Below are 12,638 nucleotides of genomic sequence, written 5' to 3' on the forward strand. Positions count from 1 at the left end.
CTGTAATTCCAAGGAATCAGTAAGATAAAGGAAGAGGGCACAGAACTCTAAACTAGATTAAAAATACTAATTTAGGTTGGTGGTTGTGAGATTGCACTGGCTGGAATGTTGAGCAATGGCCTATTTAAAGACATTGTATATAATTATTCATGGAACAGAAATAGCTTGTTGATAGCAAGGGATGGTTCAATCCTCTGCCTATTTGTAATCACACATCTCTATGAGCTCACTTTAGTTCCTGTAATACTACATTGGACTTGTTTACCTCAAAGGGATGTTGTGGAAATTCAATGCAAGTACCCAGCAGAGGCTAAAGAAAAAAGAAATGTCTAGAGAATGATAACTCAAAAAAGGATAATCCCTTGACCAGTAGCTAAAAATCTATCTCTGGAACATCATATCAGTACATTTAATTAAGATTTCAAATATATATATATATTTGGGGCCCTACAGAAATCAAAGAACTCCCAGAGTATTTTTTCATTTTTCCACCAATTATTTAGATACAGGAGGATGTAAATATTTCTCCATTACAAATTCAGTGCACACATATGCAAAATATATGCACAAACGCAACACTTTCACTTTAAATTAATTGGCCTCAAATTTTAGGCCAGTGGTAGACATTGTTTAATTCACCCTCTAACAGATGAGAAAATGGAACCCCCCCCCCCCAAATGGTTATGTGGCTAAACTCTGCATAGTCAAGGGACATGAAAAGGTTTTGCTGACTAGAGTAAAAGAAAATCATCAGGTTAAAAATGATTCCTAATTTTAAAGTGCTTTTAATCTCCCAGTATATAACAATAAGTATATATTATCTTGGGGCAAGGGATACTAATTTCGAACAAATTCTTAGACATAATAATCAACTGCATTGATTCAAAGAAAAGAACTGTGATATAATCATATCCAAAATGTTTGTAGTAATATTTCACTATGTTTCCCAATGAAGAAACAAAAATTATATATATGTGTAATTTTTAAAATGTAATTTTCAGTCTAACAACTTGGCGTACAAATGAGGGCACTGGGGCCTACCAAATACAAAGTCAAAATTGTGACTAGAGTTTACTTTATAAATTCAATCCCACTGAGATGTATCAGGGATGTGTTTATTGCTTAAGTGGTTGTTGGCACTCAAAGACAAGAGAAGTCATGTATGTATATGCTACTGAAGATAAGCTGATATCAAATAAAGTATGATTGTCATAGATTTAGGACTTTAAATTTTAGCCACCTGGTAACCAAAAAGAAAATACATGAAAAATATACTATACTCAGAAAGAAATGCAAAGAGACTCAAAATGATACAATACAAAAACCCAAGTAATTATGGAAGCAGGAATTAACAGAAGAATAGAGGATCAAAAAGGTCTAAGATTTACAAAGTCACAATAGAAAAATGGCAGAGGAAAGTATGGCATTATCAGTAGTTGATGTAAATGTAAATGGCTTAAACTCTACAGGTAAAAGGCAGAGATTGGCAGAAAGAATTTTTAAAAAAATGAGTCAATTTTAAGCTGCTTATAAAATACTCATCTTAAATTCAAAGACATAAGTAAGATGAAAATGAAAGGATAGAAAAAATATACCATGCAAGTAGTAACTAAAAGAATGCTGGGGTAGTCATGCTAATATCAGATAAAATAAGCAAAGAATTTCAATCAATATTGATAAAGGGGTTATTTCAACAAGAAGATGTAATGATTATAAGTATATATGCACCTAACAGCAGAGCCCCAAAATATATGAAGCAAATATTGACAGATTTCTAGGGAGAAATAGACAGTTCTACATTAATAGCAGGAGATTTCAATATACCACTTTCAATAATGTATGGAACATCGAGACAGAAGATCAATAAGGATTTTAAGACTCCAATGATAATCTACATCAGCTATGCCAAACAGATGTACATAGAACACTTCATTTACAGTAGCAGAATATATATTCTTCTCTGGTATATATGGATCATTCTCCAGTATAGACCATATCATACATCAAAAAAAAAAACATGTCTTAATAAATTAAAAAATATTGAAACCATAAAATGTATCTTTCTGAACACAAAGGAATGAACCTAGAAATCAATAATGGGGGGAAATGGAAAATTCACAAATATGTGGACATTTTAAAATATACCCTTAAAACAATGAATAGGTCAAAAAAGAAGTCACATGGGAAATTAGGAAATACTTTGAGGCAAATGAAAATGAAAATAAAACTTACCAAAACTTATGGGATGCAACAAAGGCACTGCTGAGAGGCAAATTTATAGCTCTAAATGCTTACATTAAAGAAGAGAGATCTCAAAACTCAAAACTAACTTCAAAGCTAAAGAACTAGAAAAAGAAGAGCAAACTGAATTCAATGTGAGCAAAAGGAAGGAAAAACCAAAGGGAAAACCAAGATCAGAGTGGAGATAAAAGAAACAGAAAATAAAATAACAATAGAGAGAATCAACAAAACTATAAGTTGGTTCTTTGAAAAAATGAATAAAATCAACAAAACTTTGGCTACACTGACAAAGAAAAGAAAGAATACAAATAAGTAAAATCAAAAATGAGAAGGGAGAAATTACTATCAACTCCACAGAAATAGAAAATACTCTGAGGATACTATAAACAAATGTATGCCAACAAATGAGATAACCTAGATGAAATGGACAGAATCCTAAAAATACACAAACAATCTAGACTGACCCAAGAAGAAATAGAAGATGTAAACAAATACATAAATAGTAAAGAGATTGAATCAGTAATCAAAAACCTCCTAACAAAGAAAAGCCCAGGACCAGATTGTTTAACAGGTGAATCCAAGGAGAATTAACATCAATCCTGCTCAAACTCTTCCAAAAAATTGAAGAGTAGGGAACATTCCCTAACTCATTCTGTGAGGTCAATATCACCATCATACCAAAGCCAGATAATGATACCACAAGAAAAGAAAGCTATAGACCAAGTCTCTTATGGATATAGATGAAAAAAACCTTAACAAAATACTAGCAAACTGAATCCAACAGCACATTAAAAGAATTATATACTATGATCAAGTGGGATTTATTCCAAGGATGCAAGAGTAGTTCAACATAAAAAAATCAAGGAAGGTGATACACCACATTACAGAACAAAAGGAAAAAAACACATGATCACCTCGATAGGTGCAGAAAATGCATCCGACAAAATCCAGCACACTTTCTGGATAAAAATACTTAGAAAACTAGGAATAGAAGGAAACTTCCTCAACATTACAAAGGGCATAAATGCAAAACTCACAGCTAAATCAGATTCAGTGGTGACAGACTGAAAGCTTTCCCTCTAAGATCAGAAACAAGATAATGATAAAGATAATGCCCACGGCAACCCCTGGTATTCAGCATTGTCATGGAAGTTCTAGCTAGAGCAGTTAGGCAAAAGAAAGAAAGAAAAAGCATCTGAATTGTTAAGGAAGAGGTGAAACTTTTCCTATTTGCAGATGACATAATCCTGAAAACAAAACAAAACAAACACAACAAAGCTACAGGGACTAATAAATGAATTCAGCAAAGTTATGAACTTTTTCAACATGCAAAAATCAGTTGTGTTTCTATACATTAGTAAGGAACAATCTGAAGAGGACATCAAGAAAAAAATTCCACTTACAATAGCAGCTAAAAGAATCAAATATCTAAGAATAATTCTAACCAAGGATAAAAAAGACTTGCACAGAGAAAACTACAAAACATGCCAAAAAGAAATCAAAGAAGCTCTAGATATAAGGAAGGCTATTCTGTGTTCATGGAATGGAAGACTAAGTATCGTTAGATGTCAGTTCTACCCAATGAGATTTACAGATTCGATGCATTCCCAATCAAAATTGCAACAGCCTTATTTGCAAAAGTGTATAAAAGCCATCATTAAATTTCTAGGGAAGGGTAAGGAACCCTGAATATCTAAAGCCACACTGATAAGTAAGAATGAAGTTGGAAGTTTCACATTCCCTGTTCTTAAACTTATTACAAAGCCACAGTAATCAAAACAATATGGTACTGGCCAAAGGACAGACATATAAAGCAGCAGAATTGAACTGAGAGTTCAGAAATCAATCTCACGTATACGGCCAAATTATTTTTGACAAGGGTGCCAAGTACATTCAATTAGAAAGAAAAATCTCTTCAACAAATAGTGCAGGCAAAACTGAATGCACTTTTGCAAAATGAAGGTGGACCTCTACCTCACACCATATCCAAAAATCAACTCGAAATGAATCAAAGACCTAAATATAAAAACCAGAACTATAACACTTCTAGAAGAAAACATAGGGAAGCATCATCAAGGCCTGGTGTTAGGCAATGGTTTCTTAAAATTTATACCCAGGACATGTTCAGCAAAAGAAAAAAAATATATAGATAAGTGGGACTTCATCAATATTAAAAGACATTTGTGCATCAAAGACTTCATCATGAAAGTGAAAGGACAATTTTCACAATAAGATTTTGAAACCGTATATCTGATAGTGAATTAATATCCAAAATATATAAAGAAATCCTATAATTCAACAACAAAAAGACAAATACCCAGTTAAAAAATGGGCAGGGAAACGGACTTTGGCCCAGTGGTTAGGGCGTCCGTCTACCATATGGGAGGTCCGCGGTTCAAACCCCGGGCCTCCTTGACCCGTGTGGAACTGGCCATGTGCAGTGCTGATGCACGCAAGGAGTGCAGTGCCACGCAAGGGTGTCCCCTGCGTGGGGGAGCCCCCACGCGCAAGGAGTGCGCCCGTGAGGAAAAGCCGCCCAGCGTGAAATGAAAGAGCAGCCTGCCCAGGAATGGCGCCGCCCACACTTCCCGTGCCGCTGACAACAGAAGCGGACAAAGAAACAAGACGCAGCAAATAGACACCAAGAACAGACAACCAGGGGAGGGGGGGAATTAAATAAATAAATAAATCTTTAAAAAAAAAAAAAAAAAAAAAAAATGGGCAAAGGACTTGAAGTGACATGTCCTCAAAGAAGATATATAAATGTCTAACAAGCACATGAAACTCAACATCATTAGCCATTAAGGAAATGTAAATCAAAGCTACAATGAGATACCATTTCACACCCACTAGAATTGCTACATAAAAACTGAAAATTACAAGTGTTGGAGAGGATGCACAGAAATAAGAACACTCATGCATTGTTGGTGGGAACGTAAAATGGTGCAGCCACTGTGGAACAGTTTGGCGGTTCCTCAGAAAGTTAAAAACAGTATTACCATATGACCCAGCAATCCCACTTCTAAGAGTCAGAATCTAGAAAACAGGTTACTAGGGGCCAGGGTGGGTGTAGGGAATGGGGAGTTAATGTTTAAATTGGACAGAGTTTCTATTTGGGTAGAAAAATTTTGTTAATGGATGGTGGTGATGGTAGCACAACATTGTGAACACAAATAACAGCACTGAATTATAGATTTGAATGTGGTTATAAGGGGAAATTTTAGGTTGTATATATGTTACTAGAATAAAAATTAAAAGAAAAAACAACATAGCACTGTATAACAGAAACAGTGAACCTTTTTGTAAATGATGGACTATAGCTAATAGCACAGTTATAAAAATGTTCTTTCATGAATTGTAATAAATGTACTACACCAATGCAAAGCGTTAATAATAATGTAGCTTCTAGGAACTCTGTATTTTATGTATGATTTTTCTGTTAACCTACTACATCAGTAATGAAAAAATAAGTCAGAGCTAAAGTGAGTCTGTAAGTTTTCTTACCTTCAGAAATAATTGGAACTACTATTTGAAGATTTTCATACATAGAATTGGGGAATTCGGTATTAATTCAACATATATTTTTGTTTGGCTATACATATATATATGTTTGGCTTATATTCCCTGAAGATAGGAATATAAGCATGGCTGCATGCACATATGATAGAAACAGCTACAACAAATACGACAGCCATTATCAGGAAGCCAATTCCCTGTTTTCCAAGCATAAGCACAACATTTGTTATTGAATAAATGCAGAAGTTTAAAATAAGTTGTTAAATTTAGATAAATGAGACAATGGCTGTTAACACCTATAGCCATATAGGAAAAGTTAAGATACCTATATAAATAGCAGGAATAGATTTATTTTTCACAAAAAGTCATCTGAAATCCCTAAATAGTAAAAGAACATGTAAGAGCTTTTTAGGGTGTCGGTTCAAATATTTTTTATATTGATGTGGTTATGAGCAGTTTAAGAAAGTTATTCTGGATACAAGCAAGACTGCATCTACAACTTTTTTTGCTGTCCTCCAAGTTATGGTGGGGAAAGATATGGAATAATGTAACAACATATTGACGGTATCAAAGAAAATTACTTTCTACATGGTTTATACCAAGCTAAGATAGTGGGGCCTCGGGTTTGGGTGGGTGAGAGAAAGAGGTAGCACAGTTTAGAGATTAAAATTGTCATTATATTACTTAATCACTTTTCCTTTAGTATGAACTGTGATTCAATTACTTTTTCCTGGTATTGAGACACTAAGAGAACGTTAGAATCACTTGCAGGAAAATTCTGTGACATGGAGAAATTTTCTAGGAAAAATGCAATGCTTCTGAACTACCAAGATAAGAGAAAAATGGAGGGCTTGTCAACTATTTCTGGCTTTAAACAAGAAAAAGAAAGACACTAACTGGTTCTTTAAAAAAGACTTTATAATTACCAGTCAGTTCTCTAAAGTGTGTCACTTCCTCCCCCAAAGAGCATCATATGTGAGATCAGAATACATATAAAAATATTGTAGGGAGTGGGGCATATGGGAATCCCCTATATTTTTTATGTAACTTTTATGTAATCTAAGTATCTTTTAAAAATATATATATTAATGACTATACTTCTAAACAACAAAGATTGAAATGCTGCACTAAGTAATTCAGATACTTTGAATCATAATACTTAGTCATACAGTATTATATCTTATTATATCTCAGGTATACTGATAGAGATTTAGCATTGCCTAGCATTCACAATCAGTTAATACATTTTAAAAAACAATTTAAAAATATAAAACATGCTTACTCTTTAATAATAATTATAAATAATAATTTATAACTAACCAGCATTTATAAATGTTTTAAGTGGAATAGTTTTCCAATTACCAAATAAAAAACATCTTCCCTAAACCATTTTACAAAATCTTTCATTTAACTAGGGAGATGCTACAAAGTGAAGTTCATGAAAACTAAAACTCTTAGAAATATTCTATCCCATCTCCCACTGTGATTTTTTTAGAAAGCAGGAAAAAGGATACTTGAGGGCTTGTAACAAAAATGTCATTTGTCATAAAGAATGATATTTTATAATTTTACAGGGGAGTGGGAGAAGAAAGGTGAATAGTGGGTGGGGCTATGGTCCCTACTAAAAGTGTGAAATGCTCAACTCCATTATGAAGACAAATAGGAAAGTACAACTTCATTGTTGAAAACAATTTCCCTCCTATCAGTCCAAGGATTCATGCATCAATATTGTAGATGAACTGTTAATTACAAAATCAATTAAAAATTATTTCTAAAAACAGTCACGCATCCCTGGCTCTCATGGGGGCAATTTGGGCAGAAGGTCTCGTCTCACTAGGACCGCACCAAATCACAAAGTTGTCATCCACAAGTAAGCTAAAGCAATCTGGTTTTTCATTTTTCAGCGCGGCTGAGCCCAGCCTGAGATTGATCGCCACATATGGCCCCAGAAAACAAACTGTCAATACATTGAATGCTGCAGAATTTGAACAAATAGCCATCCGCCCATTCAAGCCACTCATTGCATCCCATTTAACAGATTTTATTGACAGTTTCCTTCTTGTAATTAAAGGGAAAACTACTGGCCGGCAACCAAGATAAAGTTCAAAGATAGGGTCAAAACAAAAGCAGATGGAGGGGCACGGTGTGACTGTCAACGGTACATAGCATCAGAGCATGTTATTGACATGCAGGTATCTAATGATCGGCAAGTCACTAAGGAGGGATCTATCCTGAACTTTATGCAAATGATAAAAGAGACTTAAGACCACAGTAAAGCATTAGGAGAGGCACAAAGGGAAAAACAACAAAGCTCCAACGATTTTTACTTATCAGAGGTTGCTCCCTATTTTAGCACATTTCAGTTTAAATGTAAAGAAAATTTATTCCCATAACTCTTAATCCTTACAGCACAGGTAGTGCCTTTGAGAGACACATTTCTTCAACAGAAATAGACTTCTAGAGAACTCCAGAATGTAAGAAAACAGAGTATTTTTGATAATCAGAATTAAAAACAACATGAGATCTATTTTCCCAATTGCAGAATTCACCTTCTTAAGGGGGGAAAAGTTTTGTGTATATTCACAATTCATACTCATTCTGAATTGTACGTACAAGGCAATGGTGTGATTCAGTTCTGAGAGTGTCTATTTATGCTGTCTTACAGAACTTTTGTTTTGCTATGGTCCAAATTAGTAAATGTATTAATATTAGGCAGTAAATGTTTCACAGCTTTCTATAAGCAAATAAAAAAAAAAGTAATTCCCTTTAAGTTTTTATTTCTACATTTTCACTAGAAAGCTACAGGGGATTATATCTGCTAACTTATGCAGAATTTACCAGCTGGGACTAGCAAATCCCCAAAGAAGAAGTTAAAGGAAGGGGTAAAACAGATACATTCGAAAATGTAACGACGACCATGTCAATATGCCAACCTGAATTAGCAAGAGCTATAGCTTTGAGGGTGACAAATTCTTCTTTCTCCAACTTCATGCTCTTGTATTTCTTTACCAGCTGCAGGATAGCATTATTTAGGTCAAGAAGGCCTGCTAATTTGGACTGGTCTTCATCCATTATATAATCGTCTGCATAGACAAGTTCATCCTCAAACGAAAGGGATCGGTATACGACACCAAGGATCAAAATTTCCATCCAAGCACTCTGCAGGAGGCTCATCTGGTCCGCCAGGGACAGAGTGGAGAAGCCTGCATGGGAAGATGGGCAGATCAAGTTACTTTAAAGCCATAATTTCATAATGCAACATTAGTTTCATATGGTCCTTGGTTTCTGCATCAGTGCTCAAAATTATGCTGAGCTTTGATTAGAAGCTCTTAAATTTTCCACAGATCACTTTCCAAATTGCAAAGTAAACGTCACAAACCAGTTTCAGTTTGGTGGTGTGTTCTGTAGGCTTCATAGATGTGTCTGAGGGGAATATAACAGAGCTTAGAGTTTTGTCTCTTTCATTTAAGAATAAAAACACATGTAATCTTTAAATATACATGATTCCTAGATGAAGTCTTTATGAATGCCTTCCAGGAAGTCAGATTTTCAACTACCTCATGTTTAAAATTACTATAGTTAATCAATAGAAAAGTAAAGAGCGAAGTACAAAAAAACAAAGGACAACAAAAAATTTAGGCCACTCAGTGACGTGCATGTTTGGCAATATTTCTCTATAATTGCCACAAGCAACAATGAGTGATGAGCATGTATATAACAAGAAGTGCCATCTGAATTGGATATTTTGATATTTGATTGGAATTCCTTGCTTAAATGATAATTATTGATGTAAAATAAAGTGGGATACTTAGCAGCAAGGTCTCCCCACCAAATAGAGAAGCCCCAATTCATTCTTTTGTTAAGATCCAGTTATTTTAAAAGTCAAACATGGAGGCAATGGGGTTTGCTGGAAAGCATATGAACAGAGTCAGACTTTGAGTTTAAAGTTTGGCTCCACTGAGCTACTGGCTGTTTTAATTGAGCAAGGCAATTTGCTTTACCTTAATTTTCTCGCTTGGAAAATATAAAATAATGCTCACCTAAACACTAATTTATAATATGCATACAGTAAGTAAAGCTATATTAAATATTATTTTATCTGAAATATCTAAATGACTGCCTCAATTATTTACTGTAATTCTGGGCTGCATTCACACACGCATGTTTAAAGCGCCTTCTGAGCTTGAGAAAACATATGCAAAAAAGCCAAAAATTTTAAATAAAAAAGAAATCATTTTTCAGTAGGCAAGGATGAAGTAGTACAATTAAACCTGTTGGGGATTTAAATCTCAGAGAGACTTTATCTAGATTCTAAAAGGAAGTGTTAGTAAAGATATCTGATTATCAGCTTGATACTTTTTCCAAGAGCCCTAAAAAGGTTTCTTAAATTTCACTTCCATTTCCCAATAATTATCCAAATCCAAGAATTCCAAGGGTGACCACCTACTCCCATCATTTTTGAAGACAATAGCACCATACTTGATGTTCCTGCCACCAGTACTCCTACAGAAGGGCAGACAAATTTTAATAATACAATGTAAGGAATCTCTCTGTGGTTTTCTTCTTCTAGGCCCTATTACACAAATCCTAAATATAAATAAATATCCACTGGCTTCCCAACCTTCTCAGGAACCTGCTTATGGTCATTGTCTTTTATATTCCTATCAAACTGTTTATATTTCACATAATATTAGAAACTACAGCACAATAGGAAAATAAAAAGATTGTTTAGACTGTTAGTGAAACCCAGTGGCCTGCCATTTAACAACATTAAGGGTAAGTGCTTAACAAAATCATCAAAAAGGATTAGTCAAGCTTTCCTTAACGGGGTCTTAGGCATGTGTAAAGCATTTCTTACATTGTTTATCAAGTCTCTTGCATGTTAGTTGACAAGGATTTTTTAGGGGCTGGCTGTGTAAATCTTTTTTTTTTTCTTTTTTCTTTTTCAGAATTGCAATTTGGTGTTAAATGAATAAATACTCCCTTAGAATTATAGGTATAATGACTAATAACATTTAGAACAAAGAGCCAAGAGAAAAATAATTATCGAACCTGGCTCCAGCTCCTTTTGATTTGGGGCACGATATACTCACAAGAACAGCAAATTGCCCTTTTTTTTATCCACCTTCACCCTCATCACCCCCTCAAAAAAAAAAAGAAGACGCAATGTAAATTGCAAATGCAAATATCTGAGTCAAGAAAAGAGACTTATTTTGTATTTTGTATACAAGTAGACCAAAAAATAAGTAAATTATTATCTCGAAAGTTATGAGCAAAAGGCAATGGGTCTTTTCAATTCACCTTAGCGTTCTTGCTTCTTTGCAAGCTCCCAAACAGCAGTTTTTCTGCAGCAGCAGATGGACAGAGCACATAGCCTGCAGCACCTCCCGTCACAGCCCACGTCTCCCTCCCAGACACTGCTGTTAGTAAATAGATTTACACATTCTCCAATCTCCACACATCTTTCTGCCGAATAATTAAAAGCAGGATGATTAGTTTATTGAGTGGAAGGAGGAACTTTTTTATTGAGGTCCATCCACGATTTTATCAGGGCCAGCACTTTTACGGTTGTCAGGAGGGTGCAGGCATCCAATTTTTCTTATCTGCCTGATTAATACAAACGCTGTTTCAGGACGCATTAATTAACAGATACAAATCTACGTTCTCATGGAAGGATCAATACAGAGAAGAAAAGAGGCATCAATGTGAATTTAGTGCTGATGATGGAGAAGGCACTCTATCGACATTTACGTGCACGGAAACTTTAAAGTTGTACAGGGGCTCCTTTGTCCCTGTGATTTACAAATTAACAATTTTTCAGCCATAACAGTGTTTCACACACTTCTTTGGGGTTTAATTAAGCAAAAACAATAAAATTTCATTTTTTCTAGGTTCTTCCTGCAATTTATTTCTTCTGTGAGGGTATAGCACAGAAGGGTTTGACAAGTTTGGTTGCTTGATATCCTCAAGTCTATTCAGTTGATTAAAGGAGGTGTGATTTTTGTAAAACCATAGGAAAAAGGGATGATGCATGCTTTGCAAATTATAAGTAAAAATCTGGACTTTTGTTTCATCTTGATCTAAGAGTAGCTTAGTCTCATCCCTTTAACCCTTTACTACCACACCTCTGTGATCTGATGCCAGCACAAGTCTGAGTAGCAGTTAGAAAGCCTTGTTATGAGACAAGTGTGCACACCTGGTCACTGAGGAGGCTGGCTACATAACAGAGATCATATTTTAATTCCATGAAATTCTGCTACCTGCACTTTGAGTGCTAGCTATATTTCACATATACAAAGACACGTAAGTAAAATGGTATTTTTCTCAATAAACCCTAGTAAAGTGTAAAAACCCCAATGGCCAAGGCCTAAATGAAAATGTATGCATTAATAAGCTGACTCTATGGAATTTTCTGTAAATATGATTGTGCTATTGGTGCACACATACTTGAATCAAATGATAATTACCTGCTTGTGCTTTTTCATTGTATTTAATACTGTCTTATAGCTATGGGGCCATGAGTTAGATATTTTCATCATCTATAATATTTAGTTATTTTTGGAGAGAAACTTCCTTCCCAAGTGAAAAATAAAATATGCTTTGCTGCCGTGTCGCTTAGACTTCATGTTTTGTACATCTGATAGCTTAATCTTTGCTGCGTGACAGGTTATAGTTTTAAATGTTCAGCCATATTACAACTTCTTAAAATACACTGATACTGTGGCACATTTTTTTCTTTCCCAGCTACGGACCATTTCATGCATATCGCTGACAACTCTGATCTCTCTTCATCTCCGTCCCAGAGTCAGGGCCGTTTAATATATCTCAGGCATTTTGCTACCAGAATGACTCTCTTCCTTGACCTGCAGTTAAATAAATAG

At 34.8% G+C, this 12,638-nt stretch overlaps 1 protein-coding gene across 12 annotated transcripts in view; it reads right to left on the minus strand.

Annotated features, from left to right (window-relative positions):
- The window catches only part of ESRRG (estrogen related receptor gamma), a 602,438-nt gene that overhangs the window by 14,162 nt on the left and 575,638 nt on the right, over positions 1-12,638 (minus strand). For all 12 annotated transcript variants that reach the window (XM_058275224.2, XM_071207737.1, XM_071207739.1 and 9 more), the window contains one exon: positions 8,691-8,960. In XM_058275224.2, the coding sequence (XP_058131207.1) occupies positions 8,691-8,960 (270 nt within the window). The remainder of the gene's footprint in view (positions 1-8,690; positions 8,961-12,638) is intronic.

This window comes from Dasypus novemcinctus, chromosome 13, assembly GCF_030445035.2.
Source record: "Dasypus novemcinctus isolate mDasNov1 chromosome 13, mDasNov1.1.hap2, whole genome shotgun sequence".
Lineage (NCBI taxonomy): Eukaryota > Metazoa > Chordata > Mammalia > Cingulata > Dasypodidae > Dasypus > Dasypus novemcinctus.